The 24,715-nt window shown below is 39.9% G+C and overlaps 2 protein-coding genes across 2 annotated transcripts in view; both read left to right on the forward strand.

The window, feature by feature from the left end:
• The window catches only part of kdrl (kinase insert domain receptor like), a gene marked incomplete at its 5' end in the record, with an annotated part of 41,477 nt that extends 31,957 nt beyond the window's left edge, over positions 1 to 9,520 (forward strand). Inside the window, 6 exons of the mRNA XM_079228437.1 lie at positions 258 to 357; positions 2,796 to 2,901; positions 4,293 to 4,417; positions 6,007 to 6,085; positions 6,748 to 6,851; positions 9,272 to 9,520. Coding sequence (XP_079084563.1) covers positions 258 to 357; positions 2,796 to 2,901; positions 4,293 to 4,417; positions 6,007 to 6,085; positions 6,748 to 6,851; positions 9,272 to 9,455 — 698 coding nt within the window. The 3' untranslated portion in view covers positions 9,456 to 9,520. The remainder of the gene's footprint in view (positions 1 to 257; positions 358 to 2,795; positions 2,902 to 4,292; positions 4,418 to 6,006; positions 6,086 to 6,747; positions 6,852 to 9,271) is intronic.
• A 10,892-nt stretch (positions 9,521 to 20,412) lies between these two features.
• Positions 20,413 to 23,121, forward strand: cdx4 (caudal type homeobox 4; the record flags this gene model as incomplete). Its single annotated transcript, XM_079229109.1, has 3 exons — positions 20,413 to 20,848; positions 22,038 to 22,183; positions 22,888 to 23,121. The coding sequence occupies 3 exons, from the start codon at positions 20,413 to 20,415 to the stop codon at positions 23,119 to 23,121; spliced, it is 816 nt and encodes a 271-aa protein (XP_079085235.1).
• Between the last annotated feature and the right edge of the window lie 1,594 nt (positions 23,122 to 24,715).

Below are 24,715 nucleotides of genomic sequence, written 5' to 3' on the forward strand. Positions count from 1 at the left end.
CAACAGTTTATCCAAATATCAACATTATGGAAAACACTATAGTGTTGAGACTAATAACTTCACTGTTTTAAAGATATTCTTACATTTGGATTTCACAATGTCAATATCATGTAACTTCCCATAATAATGTAAGTGACAGCATCCATCATACAGTACCACCAAGTTTTCCATCACAAATGTCAATTCACATAAATATGTGCACTGTATGGCCTTTTTCAAATAACGTAATGAGCCTCTCCCCCTCTTTCCTCTCCCAGGTGCCTCCCCGTACCCTGGCGTCCAAATTGACGAAGAATTCTGCTGCAGGCTGAAAGAAGGGACCAGGATGAGAGCACCAGAATACTCTTCTTCTGAAATGTAAGACAATGTCTTCAGTAAACAAATGAAAGTAACAACGTATATGCCTTAATAGAGCAGTGAAATGGACTGTGTTTGGCATCATTTACTTAGTATACTGTGTTTCTGTCTCAGCCTGGGAATCTGTCTTTTAAAACTGTAGGGTTGTAAACATTGTATTGTTTGAACAATCATAATATTTTAATCGTAATAACGTTCATCTTATATATCTGGAGACGTCGTGTGTATCACAGCCAGCTCATATTCCAAGCTGTATGGTCTCCTCAAAGATTTCAAGAAAGTATAGGCAGCAAGTAAAAGCCTTCCATATCGATATACACCTAAGAGGAGGCATTGTGTCTTTCTCCCTCTTTGCGGTTGCACCAGGAGGTCAGGGGTGCCTGATAAGAATCATGGGTAATCCTGCCATGAATGTAGCAGGAGGAAACATTAGCTACTGATTAGCTCTGAAGCGGCGACCTTGAAGCTCTGTAGCATTTTCTGACTGACAGTGGCGCAGATGTAATTGAGCACCACGTTTAAATGTGATGTCTAGAATTCTGGAGAAACTGGAGGTTTTTTTTTTAGTAAGGGATGTTAGATGGTGCTGGACATAAATATCTGTGGGAGAAAAGAGGGTACTCTTCTGTGGTATTGTTGCTGTCAGTCAGTGATGCAGCTGGGAGAACTATTTATGTAACGAGAATACTTCAACTTGTATGTCCAATGTACAGCCGATTCCAGCGACAGTCTCCGCTCTGAGTCTCATGTGTGCCGACTTTTTGTCTGGTTTTCATTGTAAAATCACTCATGTAGTACACAAATCATATTTGTTTTGAAAGCATAATACGGCACTTCTGCTTAATAATGATGTGATATCCAAAGGTTCAGAGTTTTAAAGCAGCGTGTGCCAAGTAAAGCTAACTGAATGAATTTATCAGCTTTGCAAAGAAGACAGTGATTGCAAATGATCGACGAAATCTAATCCAGACTGTTGTTCAGAACAGAGGATCTGTAGATGCAGATGCCAAGAATCTCTTGTACTTTCCATCTCGGAAAAAATGGAACGGCCAGATTATATATTTTGTGAGTATGGCTGAGAGGCCTGCGTCTAGTTTAAAGCTGAGATAAAAACATGCTGATATCTGTGTAAATGAAAGTCAGTGTGGTGAATTCCGCTGATTCCCTGGACGGGTCTGCAGTTCACTTAAGTCTGTAAACCCAGATTTTGAAACCATGACCCTCACCCCAAACTTGTAATTTATGAATGATGCACATGAGGTTGTAGGCAGGGTTCAGCAAATAAGTTGTACCACTGCAGCAGGAATGTTGTCTTCCATCTGTGAATAAGATCCCCCGTCCTGATGCATTGCAGAGGAATTTAGCGGATACTGCTCAGAGAGTGGGAGGTCAATAAATAGGATGCTCACTTCCCATCCCACCACAGTTGCCCAACCGGACAAAGTAGCTCAGTTCTACAAAATATCTACAGATTAAAACACACACACACACACACACACACACACACACACACACACACACACACACACACACCCTCAAGCAAGCCGGGGAAGGCTATTTATTCTCATTGTGGACCAGGCAGGAAATGTGGTTTAAATTGTGCAGTCATACAATGTGTCTACTTCCCCTCATCAATGATATGCATAAAGGCTGTGATCAAGCTTCCCACATCCTGTCACCATTAGGAGGGCTCCCACCTGGTCGAGTACACTCTAACAAACACTCTACACAAACACAGATGGAGAGAAGGGGGGGGGGATTAATAAAGCACCAACAGACCATCTGCTTTTCCAAGTCCTCAAACTTGGGATTGACCGATATGATGCCAAAATATCACAATTGTTGTATTCACATCAAGCTTAAAGCATCTGTCAGGAAGTATTGGTTGCTGTAACAGAAACCGAGGGATCCATCACCCCCATCATTCCCAATCAGTAACAGGCTGTAATTTAAACAGCAGCCATGGTGCTCTGTTTCTAAATTTCTCCACAAAATGAGACCGGTCACTGTGATGGAAACTCACATTAAGGCTCAGAGTCTTCCCACATGGGCAGAGACGCTGACAGCCTGTCAGAGACCTAAGCAGGGCTGTGTGCTCTCACACCCAAGACCAACAGAGAATCAGATACACCCTCGAGGCTCAGGGTCACCTGAGAATAGGAAACAGGGTGTGTATGAATACGTCTAGATGACAGTCGATTTAGAGGTGGACCAGATGTGGTCGCTCAATGCAACAAGGTTTCTTTATTGGACGACCAACCCTGAGGATAGTTATTATGCTTTTTTAATGTGCTTCGTCACAGTTACAATACATCAACCCAAATATACTATATGTTGTTCGTTGTTCATTACAGCATTTAGAATCTATCCAATATGCTGAAGGCTAGCATGTGTGCATCTTGCAGTCTGTGTTCAGTGTTTGCGTTCTTTGCTCTTAGATATCAGACCATGTTGGACTGCTGGCATGGGGAGCCACAGCAGCGACCGACCTTCACTGAGCTGGTGGAACATCTGGGAGATCTGCTGCAGGCCAGCGTGCAACAGGTATGGTCGACAAGACAGAGTGTGCACTGTTTGAACTCTACATATTATGTGTCATAGGATTGTTTCAACAGTAGCAGGAATCATCAGGTTATGATCAGCAGCTGTTGCTCTGGAGCTCTGGTGTGAACTCAAACTGAAAGTTAAAGGAGACTCGCCAAAGAGATGTATGGAAGTGTTTTCTCAGTAAATAACAAATACTGCAGCAAAATTTAAATTTTTCTAAATCCCCACCAAAGGAATCGTGATCATACTGCGCCTCCACAAAAACACTAGTTCTGCATAATGAGTCACAAACACTGCAAATATTTAGGAAACAGCGTTGCTGTGTAGTCCTGCCGCTGAAAAAAGATTCAAAGCGGCGTCTCGCCCAGGGGGGTGCTCAGAGTAACTGAGCGGGGAAGTAACATTCAACAGAAACACTTGGCTCTCTTTGATATGGCAACATCAGTCTTATGAGAGGAACCACACTTCAAAACACATGGACAAACAATGTAATTATTAGTGTGACGCAAGATAACATTGTCTCGTATGACTGTTGTGAAAGGTTGGAAGTTTGTAGATTTTACAAGGCTGTCAGAAGGATTTATAACTGTTAGCTGTTACAAATATGCACTGCATAAATAAATCTGCATTGGATTATTATGAAAACATATTCCACTGAAAGGAAATTACACCTTTACCAATAAACATTTTTAAAGAAGACATTTTGACTGAACAGACATTTTTCCATGATAGTAAAGGTGTCACTCGTAAGACAAAAAATGGCTCTGATCGATCCAAGTGTCCCAGTAAGCCGCAGCAATGTTCAATACCAGGATGCTGAAATTGAAGCGGATAGATGGAAATTAGCTGCCATTCATTTTATTCATTACACCTTTGCTTTTAAAGAAAAAACTAATGAGGTTTGGTTAGGTTTTCCATAGGATCAGATGGACATCTGTAAGCCTATTCTCCATTCAAATTAATTTAAACAATGCACTTGACGCTTTCGCCATCACCTCCCGAGAGCACAGAATAGGTTAAACAAAAGGGAAACTTAAAATGTTGCATTACAAATGAGTCTGTGAAAGCTCTCCTCATGAGAAAAGGTTCAAGCTGGACAGAGTAAACAGTGGAGGGGTTTGAATCTTATTAATAAAGGTATTGTTACAGTGCAGGAAGGCTGATCACAGACTTTGCTGCCTCCACCAACTCCATGAACAAAGTATATTGTACTGGATATATGAGGCATGACCTCAGTTTCTTTGGCTGCTCGCCACAAGCTGTGGATGCGTGTCTCTGTATAGCGTACACACAGCATCGACCCACAAGCCTCTCTTCTCTTTATAATTTGCGTCACAGAAGCGTACGGCCGCTCTCTTTGATATTCTGTGTCTGTTTGGTTGATTTAGGAGGGGAAGCACTACATACCCATCAACACTGCCCTGCTGGGGAAGCTGGGCGACCCGTCCGCCACAGTGCTGTCAGAGGAGACGGCCACACGACCCGTCTCCCACCGCAACTCGGGGAGCACATGGTGAGAACATGGATCATGTATTCATTGGCTGCTTAATTTGAAACTGAAAGTCTAGTGTACTTAATCCATTCTTCATAGTGCTGTGTAGCTATTTAACTAGCCGAGTGACAATGTGTGTCAATGTGGGTCAATGTGTCTGTTACTGACTGAAATATCTAAAAAACTACCGGATTCATTGTCCCCAGTGTATGAATCCTTTCGACTGTGTAATCCCCTAATATTTCCTTGAGCGGCACCATTCATTTCATATGTGTGGTTTTGAGTGAGATATCTCTAACTGTTGGATGGTTTGACATGACATTTTGTGCAGACATTCATGTTGCTTTCAAGATGAATTGTAGTAACTTGCTACTGGTGCTCCCTTAACTTTTCATCCAACACCATCATCAGATCAAAATATTAATTTATCCAAAACCTTTTTTGACCAAGTACCTACCAAACTACTGAAATTCTCATCCGCCTCTGCTGTACTTTGTGTTTAATGCGAACACATGTTAGCTAAAGTAAGAGGGTCACCATGATACACTTTATATGTTAATATATATATATATATATATGTTAAACAGGGCTACTGTGGCTCAGTGGTGAGCAGGGTCGTCCTCCAATCAGAGGATCGGCGGTTAGATCTCCTGTCGATGTGTCCTTGAGCAAGACACTTAACCCTAAATTGCTCCCGTAGCTGCGCCTACGGTGTATGAATGGTTAATAATCTGATGTGGCACCTTGCATGGTAGCTCCTCTCATCAGTGTGTGAATGGGTGAATGATGTCATGTAGTGTTAAAGTGCTTTGAGTGGTCCTAAGACTAGAAAAGCGCTATACAAGTACAGGTCCATAAACATCAGCCTATCAGCATGCTGATGTTAGCATACAGCTCAAAACACAGCTATGCCTCAGTACATCCTCCTATAGATTTCCCTTTTGTATCAAATCTACACTCGCCTATGAACTTTTTCAAAGTAAATAAATCTTCTTATCTTAAAAACATGTTACCTATCCTTAGACTGTTAACGGCAAACAGCGCTGACTCTGTTTTGTGACGGAAATGACTAAACCATTAGTTTGCACTAAATAATATTCCAAACAATTCTTGTTCCTGTCACACTCAAACTAAACCCAACCAGGAGAACATGTAGGTCTGACCTGAGGACAATGAGTCCTGATTGACTCGTGATAAGAAATGTACACACAGCAGCTCGACGGCCAGAGAGCTTTCAGTATTGTTGCTCCTGTGAGGAATTTCCCCCAAAGCCATTGAGCCAGCTTCAAAATGTCCACTCAGAATAATATTTGTCGAGCTCTTGGTTTTCACAGGTCCTCCAAGCGTGTTTATTGATGAGGTGTTGAAAAGCAGTAATGACAGTTAGCCTTTAAGCTAAATTAAGCAGTCGTTTTAGCCTCTGAGTGTTGAAACGCAAAGTCAACAAGGTGTGTTTTCAAAGTACAGCGTCACAGATGCTGCACGTTATTGTTTTAAGTGATTAAGTTCCTGTGGTTTTGTTGCTAGACTTTCCCTCTCGCCTCCAGTGTAATCAAAGAGAACATTTTATGAACATTTTGAGACTTACCCTGGAAACTTTTTCTCACCAGGAACATCAAGATCCGTCCTGCTAGTGTGAAAACATTTGACGAGGTTACCATGGAGGATGGGACGGATGGGAACCACGAGGTGAATTATTCATTCTGGACTAAAACTAGGAACAGACGCACAATCGATAAACTCTATGAGAGTATATAACATTATTTTATTTATTCAGGGTGAATTTTAAAATGGATTTATACCTTTCAAAAGGAGTGTTCAAAGCTGATAGCTGTTGGTATTTTTTATTTCCATCCAATGTAAAAGACCCACAAGGCTCTATATTTGGACCAATTTTATTACGTTTATTTCTGCCACCATTTGGTCATATTATTCGTTACTTCAACAAAGAATAATAATCTTTATGTAATCTTATTAAGCCAAAAAAAATCATCACAATCTGGCTTCTCTGCACTGCTGTAACTTCCAAACACTTTGGGACAAAGTCTCCCTCACTATCAAATGAGATGAGTCACTGAGCTTGACATGGTTGCATCCTCTAGCAATGCTAGAGTTTTGCATAATTTTGGTGCAAAAGCTCCTACAAGCATGGATTTTACGTTGTTGCTTATTATTTCACGGTGTTTGACCATTACTTTAGATTTGTGTTACATATTATTGTATTTATTATGCACTTCAAGTCTAGTTCTATATAAATAAAGTTAACTACCTTTCTTACATTTAGAAGTTATTTGTTATTTGTTCACCTCAAAAAAGGGGTTTTAATTATTCTGTCTCTGCATCATCATCAGGGCGGTCAGTCCGACAGCGGGATGGGCCTGTCGTCTGACAACATGGAGACGCTGCGGCGCCTCGAATCACTGGCTGGCCGACCGCTGAGCATCATGGCTCTGGCGTACGTACACCACACCACACAGCACCCCTTCAACATGCCCTGCAAGTGACAAATCAGCACACACAAGAAGACGCTGCAAAATACCTGCTTGGAAACCTCCCCACTGTGCCGGAATGTAGACGCTATAACTGTCATACACTCACACAAACACAAGCTTCTTCTGCCTTCAAAACAAGTCAGGGGTTAGTTTCTCTTTTGTCTGGAAAAGAAGCCATGTGGGAGAGACTGTGGCACAAAGGAGAAGTGGGAGGGGGAAAGCTTGAAGGTGACAAACTGAAGGACTGAGCACAAAAGCTGAGTGGATGCATCACTTGAGGTTTTTAAGAGCGCACACTAAAACCCCTTTGTTTTCACCAAAAGAGTCCTGAATGAGATACCTCCCAGTCTGATTTAACTTATTATGAGTCATGGCTGTTTGGTAAATGCAATGCTAGGTAACAGATGATCTCAAAGGAGTGACATTGGCGTTAAGTCTATACACCATATCCAGTGGATCGCTTGATGGCTTTAAGATGTGGATCCCGCCAGGGCAAGGGACAATGTGTTCTCTCTTTGTGGGCTATTTGAGGATAAAGTCAAATATCAGTGAGATTTCTGTAAATCTTTTTCTTATGGGGGTCTCTGTTGGTGCCTAGGCTTACATCTTAAGTTTACTACAGCTCAGTGACGGGGTTAATTTACAGGGTCAAACCTCTGAACTCAGTAATTACACTTTAAACCTTTTGCTATTATTCTGCTGTCTCTACATAGTGTGGCTTCCACTTAAAAATTTTAAAGAAGGATTATTAATAAAGTACATTCTGTGTCCCAAATCTTTGTTCAGTTGAAGGTGATTGAGTGTAAAGGGCATACAAGTTCTTACACATTATTAAGAGGAAACGTGTTAAACAACTGACTCATCACAGGCCTGTTGGTGTCACCGGGCCTCGGCGTGGCAGAGAATCAGCCTGGGCATGCAGAGACTGGTCCTCCTAGCTGGGCAACTGCTCAATCACTGCCACCTTTGAACTCAGGATGGTTTACAAGGGCCTCCCCTGTTAGCTATAGCCCTGTGCTGCTTTTGTTAAGCTGAAGTCCACCTGTTGCTCCCTCGGCCTTCACCTCTAATCGAGCCTGACTTCTTTTAAACAGTAGCACACAGCGCAGCTTTTAATAGATTGAACAATATTGCCAAGGAAGTTGCCTCAAACTTTTAATCTGCTAATTGTTTCTGGTCAGAGTTTCCAGTTGTACTCTAACTTGTGCCTGGTGTAGGCACGGCAATACTGTACTATTGTGAAGTATTTTTGATGGCTAATTTATCAGGTAATTATTCACACGGCCAACATTCCAGTACGGCTGCGTCACTGCCCCCGCTGGGCGCCGACCCTTTGGCCTCGAGAGAGGAGCCCTGGAAGCCCTTAGCAACCGCCAAAGACAATAAGAGGCAATTACTCATATTCTGAGGCTCAAATGAAGCAGAAAGAATGATTGATGACATCATATATGAATAAGGACAGGTTTGTCTGATCGTACAGCTCAAAGGGGAATTTCTGGAATCAAAGAATATCAAAACAGACCTCTATTGTGAGAGCGATCCAGTCAAGAAGTTTTGGGAACAAAATGTGATATTATTCACAATAAGTTACACAGCTGGTAGTTTACCCATTGACTGCAGTCATTGTCTGCTTTTTTGTGTCATTGTCTGATTATTTCAACACATACAAATCTACTTCAGCTTAATTTAGCAGCTGCTCTAATAATATTTTTAAGTATATGCATTGAATGTTTTGTGAAGCACATACTGATGACACAAGATTTGGGTCCTGTGTCATTTCCTGCTCAGCATGTCACCGATTTGTTGTCTGTTGTATTTTTCTTTCTCTGTTTTTGTTTATTGTACAAAGCCTAATTCTCTCAGACAGTTTAAGTGCAGCCTCCCTAATGGAGAAAGCACAGTCACCTTTAGTCTTGAGCCTGGCTCGTGGAACGACCAAGAGACTTTCCTGAGGATCAAAGGCTGCGTTTCGCCTCATAAAGAGTTAAAGGGTCAGCAATAAAGATAGGTGCTCGGCCTTTCTGTGCTTTAAAAACAAACAGTAAAATCTTAAAATATGGTGATATGTGGTCTCTGTGTTTAGTTCCTGTTAAAATGATAGTTGCACCATTTTGAACAAACTGGAGACATGAGATTGATTTCTGAACGAGTCGTGATTAGAGGAAGTGGCAACAGTCCAAGCGAGAAGAAATTAAAAAATTAATAAAAATCCCTTTGAACTTCCATTTCTAAATCAGCATGAGAGAAAGTGACTGAGGTGAAGGAAGCAGGACTGCACAACTCTCTTTCCATAGGATGCATTTTGAGTTGAATTTAATTGTGTAGTAGCGGTCTTATTATTACTTTCCTTTTATATTCATGTCGTGTCTCTTTGTGTTTTTAGGATGAAGGCAGTGAGTAAGAGTAAAGAGTCTGTGCTCAGTGACTTAGAGAAGGAGAAGTTCCTCCCCAGCATTCCCTCTCTGGACTTCAGTCTGGACGACTCGGCCCTGGACGCTGGTCTGGAGTGTCACAGCCCGCCGCCTGACTACAACTACGTGGTGCGCTACTCCACGCCGCCTGTGTGAGCTCCTGCTCCGGCACTGGAGGATCTGAGCGCCAGCCTGGAGCTCTCTGCTCTGCCCGGCTCTGTTTTGACTCTCGTCTCTGGACTGTAACAAAGTTTGAGAGGAAAACGCATGAGATTCCCTCTTAAAGTGTTTAGACAGAACGTTCTGAAATGAACCATGAATCTACCCAACTGTAACTTCCCACTTCAAGGGCGTCTGCTGAGCAGCAAAAGGAAATCTGTAGACGGTTGATTCCGTTCCAGTTTTCAGAAGCAGGCCGACGTTAATGCTGCCGGTCCGTTCCACATTCACTGTGATATGTCAAACAGCTGGAAACAGCCTCAGGTATTTCTGTCATCTACTGTGAAAACGAACCACAATGACTCCCACTTTTCTCCAGATCTGATCAAACTGCAGCCTTTGATGATGAAGAACAACATCCAGAACCGAAAAGACAGCAAGATAGCTCAGGCTTTTCAAGTTTATATTGAAACTTCTTTTTTTATTGTTTGAATTGTATTTAAAAAGTGAGAACTGGAAAGTAATTTGTGCACACAAAAAAAGAGAAAATGTTTTTGTTTTGTAGCTACATCCACTTATATTCAGATTTTGAAAAAGCAGATGGACCACAATATAACATTGATTATGAATTATGAACAAGTCTCTTATTTGAGGTGTCATTGCTCTTTTAATTTGATACAACTAACTCAGGTGGACCCAGAGGGACTCGTCATGTATCGGTGGATGTTTTTTAAAACTCTCTGGGTTTTGTAAAATCACAGGTTAATGGGGGTTAATGGAGGAACCGGGGCAGAGCTGAGAGTGAGAGCAGGAGGCTTCAGATTTAGCATTACAGCAACATTAAAGCATTTAAGTGAAGAGTTTCTGTAAATGTAGATTCCTCCTTTTCCCTCCATCTGGTGTCAAAGAAAATCTGATTATGTATGTGTATTTATTTAGATTGTGAACACTGTCACTTAGTAATCCAGTTCTGTTTATTACTTTAGATTCATAGTGCAAAGTTAACCAAATGATTTCCCAGCTCAGTCTTCCTCATATCAACATATAGTATCCCAACACTTCACTCCAGATGTATATGCTGTTTGTGCTGCTGTATTCACTTTTAGTAAAGCTGAGGGAACCTTGTCTTTCGTCTCGTGCTACGTGTTACTAAAGCTTGCGGGGCGGGCTACCAAAACTCTCCATGTGTGAAGTGAGCACCAGTTGTATTACTTAACATGTCAAATCAAGCCTTTTGTTTCTAATACGGCATGTATCGAAAGTACTATGGACCAAACGTAGTACACACGCCCTGCATGCAGCTCGCTCGTGCTTGTTGACCACTAAAGAAAACAGTATTTGTCGGTGAGTAAACTGTAAACTATAAAACCGACATTTTGAACCCCTGTGTATTTCCAAATCCAATGTTTTGTGTTTATGTGGAGAGGAAGTGATTATGCACTGATACTTTATATCAAGTATAATTTTTTTATTCTAAAGGTATATTATTGTGAAACAGTGTTGAGGCTCACATGTTACGAAGATTTCCAATTTATTTTTTGTTTTTATTTAACTCTTAACTTTAGTGCCTAGTAGGAAATTAACATTTGCAATATTTGTTATATTATGTTCACTTGTTGTATTTTTGTCTTAAATGTCATGCTTGGTTTCTATTATTTTAATTACTGCTATCAAATAACATTCTATGGATTTTATTGCATTTTTTCATACATAACCATGAGTATTAAAACCTCCTATCTATTTCTGTTAGTTGATGAAAGTATTGTTAACACTGTTAACTGAGCATATGAAGCAAATAAATGAATAAAGATCTATATATTTATACTTTACTTGCAGCCTCGACTCATAACTGCTTGAAATATTAATGCAGGTATTAAGCTGACGTTCATGACTCCCAGAGGATGAATCCTACTGACTTCGATGATCCCTTCACTACTTTTTTTCTAGCGGCCCCTAGAGCTGCCAATGTTGCTGCAGAATCTTAGTTGTGTGACAATATGACCATGTTTTAGCTATTTCGCTAGATTTGATCAAACATATTTTTGAAAATTACTACAATGCAGCTAAATAGTACTGTTTTTGATTAGTTTTGTTTTTAATTAAGGGATTCAAATAATTTGACTGGATCATTTTTAAGTACTATAATGATCCAGTAGCTCACTATTTTAATTAAAATATATATAAAGTAAAGTGGGAAAATAAAAAATAAGTTGTTTTGTCAAAATACTTTATTTTATTTCCTGTAAATCATCTCAGATTTCCCCTCCCACCCCTGAGAGGATCCCATCCCCCTCACAGGTTGTGAACCCCGGCTCTAACCGATGTGAAGAGAGATTTCAAACTATTTTTAATTCCAAACAAGTTGATTCCCAAAAATATAATGCTCCTTGATTCTCCTTAATGAAAAGGTCTGTTTAGATGGGATCAGCCATCAGCCCCTCTGCTGCTCCCGGGACTGTGAGAGACTCACTTCCTCCTCCAGGACGACCCGTCTGCTCACCGGGACAATGCCTCTCCGAACAGGAAGGGAAGGAACCGTTAATCATCCTGGTCACGACCGGAGGACGCCACGCACGGGGCTTCCTATGGGAGCCCCGGTTACCGCCACTGGGTGTGTCCGAGGAGAACACACGCCACAGGACAGGTTGGGCCCTGGACTGTCTCCGCTTGTTGACTGCAGGGTGAGCGTCCAACATCACAACCAAACACACACCAACAACCCCCGACCATTCCCAGAATATGAGCAACAAACAAACAAGGGAAGGATGTGAGGGGGGTTCTTGACTGTCAGGTTTGTGTATCTGCATATACACACAGTGTATACTACACAGTGTTTTTCCAGACAGACAGAAGTAGGAGGGTTGAACTCTTTTGGGCAGTGAAAACTGTTAAATTAATACAATAAAATCAAAGATTTCAATTAGTTTGATGTTATGTTTGGTATTAATTGTCTAGATACAAAAAGTAACCTATAGCGGAGTAAAAAGTGCAATATTTCCCTCTTAACTGTCGTAAAGTATACAGTAATATAACACTGAAACACTCAGGTAACTAAACATGTTCCATATGTGCAGCACTTGAGTTTTGTTCTAATTTGTCTTTCCAGTTTTCTTAACGCAAAGATGGCACATAAAATCCAACAATGCGGTTTTTACATCACTTCTGCTTGTATTTTCCCCCTTATTAATCAACTAATCTCTGCTGCTGTACTTAGGTCATTATTATTAGTATTATTGGTATTATTGATATTATAATAATACAAATACCAATACCAATAATACTATTATTGGTATTATTGGTATTGGCAGCAGTAAGATGAGATGAATGATATGAAACCCATGCAGAATATACAGTATATTAAAAAAAAAGATTGTCACATGAGAAATAGAAGGACAAAAAATGTAATACTGTACACAAAGATTTGTTATCACTTTTTTGATAATTCAATAAAATTCAAGACGATATCCTCTTGACTTGTCTAGTTCAGACCACTGAAGCCTTTATATATTTCGACATAGGCCAAAATAATGTGAACCTATTCTCTAATTGTGTTATTGTAAAAAAAAAACACCCGTTGGGAAATCGACACCACTGAACAATAAAATTACAATAACATGACAAATAACTTTATAACTTCATCATTGTTCTGTGATCAGAAGTACTAATAAAAAACTGTGGAAGCATAAATCTTTCAGCTGATCAGGATGTGAGTCAAGATAGTTACCGAAAGATACTCTGCATCATAATCAGAAATGTTTTGCGTCATCCACTGTGCAGACTGTTGTCATTAAGCAGGGAGCTTAATAATTGTGTGTAGGAACAAGACTTCTCCGTCCTTGAACTCTTCCACAGCCTCTTCTCAAGAACTGCAAAACACTCTTTCCATTAATCATTAAAAAAAGAGGTGTTCATGAATTAACTTCTGATACTACACCAAAAAACATCCGGTATCATACACGGATTTGGGGCCATCGACCAAACAGTAAAAAAAAAAAAACTCCCCCTTCCATATATAAGCAGCTGCACAATGCTTTTCCCAGACCCCTGCCCAAGAAGGTGAATGGTGGGTAGGCCACATCCGCGCCTCTCACCTAAATGCAAAACAATGAGCCGGATGCAGCCTCCGTAAGATACCTAACTGCAGTTCACCTTTAATGAGTATAAGTCTAAATCTAAGCCAACAACACAAACAGCTAAATAAAGACTCTCTATATCTCTACATGTTGGGCTTTAGCGCCACTGTGGTTCAAAGGGCAAAGAGGAAAAAAACAAGCACATCAGCAACAAGTTCATATAATATGTTTAATATGTGAAGTAGTGTGAATATCTGCCATCATGACAAAAAGTGTGATTCAAATATTTCAAATAAAAGATCAAAACCTATCTATGTAACAAGGCAACAAATATAATCTGCATGCTGTTTTTTGTACTTATCTACAGTGAGTCAAATATTAACCGGGGCATCCAGGTGGTCAACATGCTGTGGAATGCTACGATGCTTACACCATCTAATAATATAATGTCTAACATGTGTATCATGATTTAGCATGTGAACATTTGCTACAAACAAACTGCAGCTGAGGATGATGGGAATGTCATTAGTTTTTAAGGTATTGATTATAAACCAAGGCACACTTTCAAATGAAATGCCTGCGTTAGTGCATCCCACAGCTGTTGAGACATTTTACTGAAAACCTCAAATGACAATCTCATGGCGGCGTGAGAGAAAAGGTCAGAAGGTCACCAAAGTCAGTAGGATTCATCCTCTGGGGATGTGGATGTCACATAATTCAACGTGAGGAACCCCAGGTGACTCCACCTGTGAACTCCCATGTGGATGTGTGATGTTGCTGACGCAGCAGAACTTCAGAATCACTTCAGGAAATCAGAAAGTGGCATTTAATTCTGTTTGAGCAACTCATGTGTTGTGAATTAGAGAGAACAATCAAACGTAATCAAACATGTTTCTTGATCTCTTAAAAACACTTTCTACCAACAACAACAGAAAGCTTGTATTGTCAACCTGAACGTAAAAGTCCCCGACTTGCATGTTTGTGGAGTAAAAAAAAAGAAGAGAATTGATATTTCACAATGTTTACTTTATTCATAGCATGTGTTCCCTCCCGTTTGTTTACTGATGACAGAAAACAGATAAACTCAGTGCGTCTGATCACCTCCTGCAGCTCAGAACCAACAAATATCTGCCTTCTGATAGTTTCCAGAGCACTGCAACACAGCTCTGTCAGCCCTGCACCCTCGGGAGTCTTCAGATTCATCAATGCCCATTCAAAGGCTAAAGTGCAGTGAAACCAGCTCACCCACTTGCCCCTTTGTTTACCTCCCAGGCGTGGGGGTGAGTGGTGTATAGAGGGCTCATGCGCCAGGAGGGCCTGGGAAAAGGGCTGTTCACAGTGGCATAATGTGAACATGGAGGGGTTATTTTGGGACTCTGATGCAATTTTATTTTTGCGTAAGTCATTTTCGGTGAAAAGCTGCAGCTTCGTTGCTACTTTTGGTGAACTGAAACTGTGAACCGGCTGTTGGACATCAACCTCTTGTTGGCAAATGTGCGCCGTCTCGTCAGTGCATCTCTGCAAACATTTACAGAGGCATTCAATGGCTGAGGTTACAACTCATCATATATGAATGAAGATAGTTGGTTTGTTCAGTTTTGGTTCTTTTCTTTTGAAATGTTTTTAGGCACAAGATTGTAAATCTGTCAGTTGGTTCAAAACTTTGGTCCAGATTGAAATATCTCAACAAATATTGGATGGATTGCTGTGGAATCAGGCACAGGTCTAGATGGTGCCCAGAGGATAAATCCTCCTGACTTTGATGATCCTCTGACATTTCCTCTTCCGCACCATGACTTTTACATTTGTGGCTTAATGTGAAATGTCCAAACAACCATTGAATAGAATGCAAACGGATTGCCGTGACATTTTTTACACACATGCATGTTCCCTTCACTCAGGATCAATTTTAATCACTTTGCTGATCCCCTGACTTCTCATCTGCTTTGAATCAGTATGCTAGCAATGTCATTTTGAGCATGTTAGCATGCCTACGTCGAGTCTTCACAATACAAGTGAACTTCCTGTGTGAATGTTTATTCATGTTTCTTTATCTCTCAGCATCAAATGATTCAAATGCTCTCGTTTCAAACTAAAACAAATTAAAAAGTATAATATATATTCTTAACCTGTTTTCAGCCAAGTACCCCCTAACCAGCGCAAAGCATTTGTTGTTGAAAAAAAAAAAGTAATACACAGCACTGTGCCATCAGTGTCTGATTTAATATAGAATGTATACAATTCAGTTTAAGAACTAACACTTATATTATTGAATAACTATTTTTAAATATATATTTTGTAAATCTCAAGTACCCACTGGGGGGTACTTGAAGGCACCCCCATTTGAGAACCACTGTTCTACATCCATGCCCCAGGATGTGGAAAATGTTTTCTCTTTAAAAATGTAAAACAATAATAGCTCATAAACAGAAACATTTTTCACAATCTTGCCTGCATCATATCCTGAAAGAATCAATCAAGACACTCAAACATGGCTTGTGTTTGCAGTATCCTGCTTCGCATGTGTTTTACATTACAGATGACAAACTAAGGATCGTGCCTGTGTGTCAGCCATGCAGGCAGTTTCTCTAAAAATAGTAGCAGATGGTCCTGTTTTTACCTCCCTTCCTGCAGAGAAACGCTGTGGCCACTTTAATAACATCAATGAAGTTATGCAACAAACTGAATTCTTATGTTGACTATCACTGACCTGCTGCATGCACACGATGCTGAGCTCGCAGAAAGAAGGAGCGCTTGTTTCTTTGTATTTTCAAAAGAAATTTGAGTGAGTGAGACACTGAGTTCACGTCTCTCCACCACATGTTGAAGTATGCATGTATGCAAATGTAATCCCTGCAGTTATTCTAATTAAAGTCCTCTTTTCTTGTGTCTTGTTCTACTTCCTGCCTGCCTGATTGTCTTCCCGCCCTGATGAGTTTCACCTGTTGCTTGTCAGCCCTGCTGCCACCTGTCCCTCGTTATCTCCCTCCTGTCCTTGAGTATTTCGGCTCTTGTCTTGGTTGCATCACGATGTGATGAGTTTTGTTTGCTTTGTGATCTGCTGGCTTTATACCTGGCTTTCAGACTTTTGGTTTGATAAAAATGCCTTACATCCTTATGGCAGGGACATAAATCTGTCTGTATAAAAGGTTCAGTAAGATAAATACTGACAGGTACACATATGTGGACATTGTGGTGAGAATTAATTAAGTTTGAAACACACAAAATGGGTGAGTAATTGCTTTAAAAAATAAAAAATGTGAACAACTATACACATTCAACAATGATTACTTTTGATGCAGCTATAGGATTGTGCTCTTTCAGAGTTTATACATTTTGCAGTGCCGTTTGGTCTGAAACAGAAAACCCAGCATGACCCTTAACAACATTCTGGACCCTCACAGTCATCTTGTCAATCGTTTTCAAAGCACTCTGTAAGCGCTTAATATATTGAGCTGTACATTTGTCTCGGTTGAATCTGAGGACAAAAAAACGAATCCATCTATCCATGAGAAGACCAGAAACAGCTCATAACTAACTCAATTGCTCCATCTAGTGGATTCCCATGCAGTCTGATCATGAGTGTGTTTAATGTGTTCCAGCCAAATGTACCACACATCTGATTTTACTTTAAAACACCAAATAAAAAAGCAAAGACTGGACTGACATAAATAATGAACTTGTTATCTGAGAAGCGAAAAACATAATTTGATATCCAAAACATATTTTAGGACTTTATGTCCTTTAGGATCTGATGCCAGAGACATTGCTAGAATATCAGAATGCACACAAATTGAACTTCACACTGAAAACTTCACATAGAAAATCAAGTGAAAGCCACCATGACTCTGCTATTCAGGTGAAACTATAAATGTCAGGTATATGTTTCATTCCATTCACCTTTGAACAAGTCTGTTCTTGTTGAACATCCGACTGTAATGAAGGTGTCAGTGACTGGAGCTGCTCTGAGCTATACGACAGCACTGCCATGATGGGACATGAGCGTATTTTCTGAATCACAGCTGCGTACTTGCGTTCAGATGGTGTGAGATACCAAACAAAAGGTCACTCAAAAGGTCACTCAATAAATCGCTTCACCCATAGAGTTTCATCAAATAGTTTATCCTCAAACTTCCTCTGATGATGTTACTCATCAGGATGTTACAAGAAACATCTGACTAGATTACGCACTCTTCGTCACAGATTTCCAGAATAATGGTCAATGAAGCAACATTAAGATAACTGCACTGTCATAAGAAAGTTACGCAAACTCAAGTGGTTTCTCTTTCATTTGTATGCTTGTAAGTTCAATGAAAGGTCTATGAGCAACTAAATATTGTTTGGATGGCAAAATAATAGAAAGAGTAAATAAATATCACGTATGAGTAAATTAGCCCGTATAATAAATATTGTTGTGCTGTGACTGTGGTGTACGATACGGTGAACATCTTTAATGTTTTTGTTGGTGGAGGCTGCCCTCGAGGTCAACAGTCCAGTGAGTGGTGAGCTGTGAGAAAAGCAACAATACCACAGTGTAGAAATACTCTGTTACAAGTAATATTAGCATCACAATATACCAAAAGTACCAAAAGAAAAAAATGCTCATAAATCAGAATGACCCATTTCAGAATGATGTTATTGAATTAAATATATATCGCCTTAATGTTGCAGTTTGTAACAGTGTAAAGGGGGAATTTGAATTACTTCATACGCTGCATGTGGCCCCAGCTTGTGTACTTGTTGATGATATTTCGTATTTTAAAGTAACTAGTATCTAATATTATTGGCTCAATGTCGAGGAGTAAAAAGACAATATTTGCCTCTGAACTGTGGAGTAGAAGTATTGAGTATTTCAGAATAGAAATACTCAATTACCTCAAAGTTGTACTTAAGGACTATATTGAGTAAATTTAGTTAGTTAGTTAGTTAGTTAGTTAGTTAGTTAGTTAGTTAGTTAGTTAGTTAGTTAGTTAGTTGTGTTCAGACAGATTCAAAAGCAGCTGTTGTTCTGCATAAATCCACATGAGGGCAGCAATGAATGTGAATACTCAACACTAGAAACTACAAGGCAGAACAAGAACCTGAGTGTAAATGAAGCAATTAGGGATGTAACTTAGTCTACAGTGCATACCAATTGACTGGGAAAAATAATAAAAGATTAAAAATCCAGTCCGCATGAAAGCCATGAAGGAAGTCAATAAGTGAATTCTTCCGAAAAGGCCTGACGTCCCCTTTACTAACATGGATCTGCATGAAGTGTCACACATTATCCTGACATGCGTTTTTTAAACATGTTTATAGTTGGCCACGTGATTGTGACAGTTGCAAACTGTGAAGTCATCAAAAAGCCAGGAAAACAAATGAAAGCATGTCATACTTGGCTTCTCCATTAAACAGACAGCTAACCTACAACCAGGACGCTGAATTATGTACAAGTCACAGAAGTGACTGTCAGAGGCCAACTCGATTAGACTGTCTCATAAATATTTTGTGGTCAATAAACAGATACTTCAGGGACATCCATCAGCATGTATGACGTATAGACAAGCCAATTAGGCAGGCTGCTAAAGAGGCCTTGAGACACCTGTCAAATTAATCACAAACATACTGAGAAATGGCCAAAAAAATACGAGAAGAACAAGACGAAGAACAAGATGGTGTACCACGATCAAAAGGTGCACAGTACTCAGACTGAAATTAAATAGAGACAAGGTGCTTTGGGGAAATCGCATTAAACGTGTAAGGCCTTTTCAGATCTGTGCTCATTGTAATGCTGACACATGCATTTACTTTCCTGCGCATGTTTGCAGCAAACAATATCAATATAAAGTATAAACTTCATCGGAACTGAGTGTTTCTAAGCATGTTCCTTTTCAAACTCCAATTTTATTCGGGCAGTTAACTGCAGTTCCGTGCGATTCGTGACACGCAGGAGACACGAACACTGAAAAATAAATTCTCTGTACTTTTAGGAGACGGCGGTGACTGATGTGTGGAGGGCCGCTGTTTGTCACAGAGGGGGTTGTTGAAGTTTCCTTGTAACCGGAATTAGCTGTGAAGTGCGACCTTGAGGTGTGAACAAGGAATATGAAAGGTCCTGCTTGCTTCAAGAGAAAGTCTCTCACGTCGCACCTATAGTTTGCAAGTGAATCTCTGAACAAATACAAGAGGATCTAAGTGTGAAGCGTGGTTGGAAACTGTTAAATTCCCATAATAACAACAGAATAAACCCATGTCTTGGATGTTCTGGATTTAGTTTGGAGAGATAAAACTATTGAGCTAATATGAAAAATAAGTTGCTGTCTGTTTCTGCTATAGTGTAAACAATGTTCTAGCGTAATTATTTGCCTCTAGTAAATGAATGCTTCAAACATTTCCAATGTAATACAATATATCTCCGCGCAATTACGCACAGGCCTTTTTGGCTTGGCGCATTTGTGGACGTGTTGCCTCGGTTTATTGCCGGCATGTGCAGCTGATAGGCCGTGGTGTTGATTTATTCATGGCGTGGAGGCCTCCTGCTCCGGATAGGCCCACTGTCAGGTGATGACGCGATGCAGGACAGACGCAAGGGGACAGCTGGGCCTGCCGCACCACTCACTCTCATTTTAATGCAAATCTCCAAGAGTTTAGGAGTTGGCTAACGTCAAGAAGGCCTTAGTACCTTTACCGTCTTGTCAACAGAGACAGATCATGTGAGACTGGAGACAGACTGGAACTACGTCGCCTTTCACACTGGGAACCCATTTGGACTAAAAGAGCAGAAGGATTGTGTTTTTTTTTAAACAGTTTCAGGGTAACAATGTCGCCTTAAAATAGGCTACATTATTCCCTCTGCTGTTTCAATAAATTTCATCGTTTTTTGTTTTTTTTTACAAATCATGTATGTGGGATACATTCTGGATAAAGAAAGCGGCATGTATCACCAGGGTCCAGTAAGAAGAACGGGCATCAATCTGCCTCCACAGAACTTTGTTTCTACACCTCAGTACGCCGACTTTACCGGATACCATCATGTGCCAAACATGGATACGCACGCACAGTCTTCGGGGAGTTGGGGACCCACGTACGGCGCTCAGAGGGAAGACTGGGGTGCATACAGTCTGGGACCACCTAATACTGTTCCTACACCTATGAACAACTCCTCTCCTGCACAAGTTCCTTACTGCTCCTCTGAGTACAGTCATATGCATCCTCCAGGATCTGCGGTGTTACAGCCGCCGCCGGAGAACGTTAACATTGCACAACTTTCTCCTGATAGAGAAAGGCGCAATTCATTCCAGTGGATGAGTAAAAATGCACAGGCATCTTCTACAGGTGAGACCATCATCTTAAACATTGTGCCAAAAATTATGTTATACAATTTCCTTGGTCTTACGACATTAGTCTTGTGCATCGTTTGTGTTTCCTGCTTATTTCTGGCAGCTCCATGTCATTTAATAAAATAGTATCGAATTGCTTTGATTAAAAACAAAGGACAAACATGAAGACATATTGAAAGGAAATGTCAAAAGAAGTAGACCGCCTCATGCAGGTTGCTTACATTTGGGCTAACAGTTTAAAATGTAAATAAAATGAGAATGTGAAGTCTAGAATCGCATAGGCCTTTATTAAATAATAATAATAATGAATTGCATAAGATTGGCAGCAGAGAGAGTCAGTCAAACGTGTCCATAAAACATTTCCATATCTCATAATTCTGCTGGGAAAATGGACTGAAGGCCAACAGCCCGGTCTACATGTATTCTCTCCTGTGGTGTATATGAAACAAAGTGTGAGGAATCGGCGCCAGGCCCAGTTGTGATGGTAATGTCATTATTCCTGGAGATGTGAGGTCGACTTCCCTGTCATGTTGGGTGTTTTGAGTGTTATCCGTCATATCCAGGCGGTGGCCTTTGCTTTCATCACCTCTTCACTTTGATATGCGCCAACCTCCCTTCCTCTCCGAGAGTTATATTGCCGGAAAGAGGGACTCTTTTCACAGCCTGTGTCTCAAAAGTGGAGTAGTACGAACTAGACCTTTACAGAGGCGTACATTACTGTTTCAAATCGAATATTTATTGTATCAAGTTAATTTACCTCCGAGATATTGTGGGGAACTACTTTAAAAAAGAAAATCGGCCGCCATTTGTTATCAAACTTGCTTAAAGTAAAAGTTAACATGCACTATAACAGGTCTGTAAAAATTGTATCCAACGGTGCATCAACTCCCACCGATGTGTGTCCTATCTCCTGTGTTTCTTTTTAACTTGTCAGTAGAGGATCTGGTTGTCGGCTGTTTGAAACTCACTGTACTGCAGCTGTCATCAAAGCGAGATGAAAAAGCTCAATTTGCGTATCTGTAGAGAAAGCAGAGATGTGGATTTAAGAGGCAGCTAATAAAGATGCTATGTGCAGATAGGCCGGTCCTGGCATGCAGCCTCCTCTGTGTACATCTTCCAGTTCAACCGCCTGGCTGCTAAGTACAATAACAATGCTGTTGTTTCCCTTCTTGTCGCCTTCGCAGGTAAAACAAGAACGAAGGAGAAATACAGGGTAGTTTACACAGACCATCAGAGGCTGGAGCTGGAGAAGGAGTTTCATTTCAACAGATACATCACCATCAGGAGGAAATCTGAACTGGCTCTCAACCTCGGTCTGTCAGAAAGACAGGTATGTCTAAACAGAATTCTGCCTGGGATATTTTCACTGTAGAAAAAGTCAATACGACATTTAAATATACACATAGAGAATAAATGTAGGAGCATGAATGGAAACCTCATTACAATATTTTCTCACCTGCAACTTACAAAATGAGGCCTGTAGAAAACATGTAAATTTCAACATCAAAATAAATAATGGTTATTCTGCGTATTTGCATTTATGAATACATTTGCATTGGATATATTTAAAGACACCTCAGCTCCTGATACATTGTCTGTAGTTATTTTCTATTAATTATGTATCATATGCTTGATAATAAAATCCTAAGAATAGAAACAAGTTATCGATCATTTGTTCCTATAGAATCTTATATTTTCATCCTTTTGAAATTACAGCAAAATTCATTCTACTTATATGTATTATTGTTATTTTCTAATGTCTAATTTTATTTTGGTAAAGACATATCTTTTAATTTAATTTGATTAAAAAAATATAGGGCTGGCATGGAGATCAAACAAGCTATTACGACCTAATAAATTGTATTATTATATTATAATTACCATGTTTTTAATGTGCATTATTTGTTTCCTATCCAGGAATATATTTATGCATTCTGTTTATTTTCATTATTTTGGATTAAGTGTTGCATGGAAAGTGGGATGCAGCCTGCACCCAATGATATTAATCATTTCCTTATCTTTGCGCCACTTCAGGTTAAAATCTGGTTTCAGAACCGCAGAGCCAAAGAGAGGAAGCTGATCAAGAAGAAGCTGGGTCAGTCTGACGGCAGCGGGGGATCCGTGCACAGTGACCCGGGGTCGGTGAGCCCTCTGCCGGTGCCGGGGTCTCTCAGTCCCTCAGACATCCACAACTCTATGTACCCTCCACAGGGAATGAACACCTTGCCATCTATCAGGAATATACAGCAGGTGACTGTGACTCAGTGAGCCGTTCACCCTGCGGACCATCTAATAACTGAGCACTCCGACACGCTGACAGGACACTCGGTAGCAGCAGAGGATCTGAACGCACGTCCTGAAGCACAAAGCTGTGGATAAAGATCGCATTTATAGCAACAAAATGGAGGCTCTTGACATATTGCTTTTTTATAGAATAGTTCTAATAACGTGGGGATTTAAAAGAAAAAAAAGAAAATATCGACGTGTTTCAAACTTAAAAGCTTTTAATTGTTTGTGAGTTAATAAGATATAAATATCTTTTTTTTTTGTATGTGATGAAGTGTATGTGAATAAAACGATAATTCAGGGACATTTTAATTAAGTTTTAAACTGGATTGTATGTAGCGCGCGCCACACAAACTGCTTTGACTGGACAAATCATTTACAAAAGTATAAAGCAGGGTGTTAATGATACGGGTCGTGTGATGGCAAAATGTAAATAAAATGTTGTTGTTTTTGCAGTAAGCCTGTAATTTTTGTTATTTCTGAGTATTTGCAACGCTTGGATAAGTTTTGTATTCGAAATGCTTTTATGTTTACCAGTACAGATATACAGCATGTAAGCGTATCTTCCTCTATTGGCTACGGATAATACACAGTTACATAACAGTTTAAGCCTTTCAGAAATTAACATCTCAAAGTAACTGTATGGCTTTTATTCTTATGCTTGTCTGAAATGTGTATTCACCATGCTCCTAAAGATGATCTTAAAAATATATTATTCCCATTACAATCAGCAGAGATCTTTTGACAAAAATAAAATATGTTTGGACCTGTAACAATAGGCTATTTCTCTCCAGAGTTAGATACAGAAATGTTCATTCAATGCATCTATTTCATTTCCACAAAGGGCTCATTTCCACAGCAAAATAACAAAACTTGTTCTCACATTAACTCTGAAAGTGCCTCACTAGTGACTTAAAACCAACCAGTAAGTGCCAACAATTGAGATTATATTTTTGTTTTGTTCATTTTTAAATATAATGGGATTTCTGTTCGCATTTTAACATGTATAAAACAGTAGTATGTCATCAGCAGGTGCTCTTTCATTTAGTATTCAATGCCAGAGTATTTATTATCATTATTATATATATATATATATATATATATATATATATATATATATATATATATATATATATATATATTATCGGTGTATTATCGGTGTAAATATTGTAACACATCTTTAAGCTCCACTCTTGAACCTTTAGGTTGTGAGGCAGGTTCAGGCTTATGGGTTCACAGTGTATGTTCATGTTTCACTCGTTAAAGGCGTGTTAATTGTCATGTGGCTAGACTGACTATTTGGGCTGGACTTTCCTGACTTTTCCCCATGTCCATGTCTGAGGAAATTAATTCCCTAATGCAAACTGCAGGAATATATATATATAATTTCAGCATATTATAAACAGACGACAGGTCATTAGATTACTATGATCTATTTCGGCCATGTCTCACTGATGTCAGATTCAAAGTGCTCATCTCTGGTCCCCCTAAACACAGAGGGGCGATAATCGCTCTTCGCAGACTTCGGCTCCGCGCGCCAGCTCGTGCGTCAGTGCGCAGCCCCGCTGCAGACGTC

The sequence above is a fragment of the Taurulus bubalis genome (genome assembly GCF_910589615.1).
Source record: "Taurulus bubalis genome assembly, chromosome: 13".
NCBI classification, from domain to species: Eukaryota; Metazoa; Chordata; class Actinopteri; order Perciformes; family Cottidae; genus Taurulus; species Taurulus bubalis.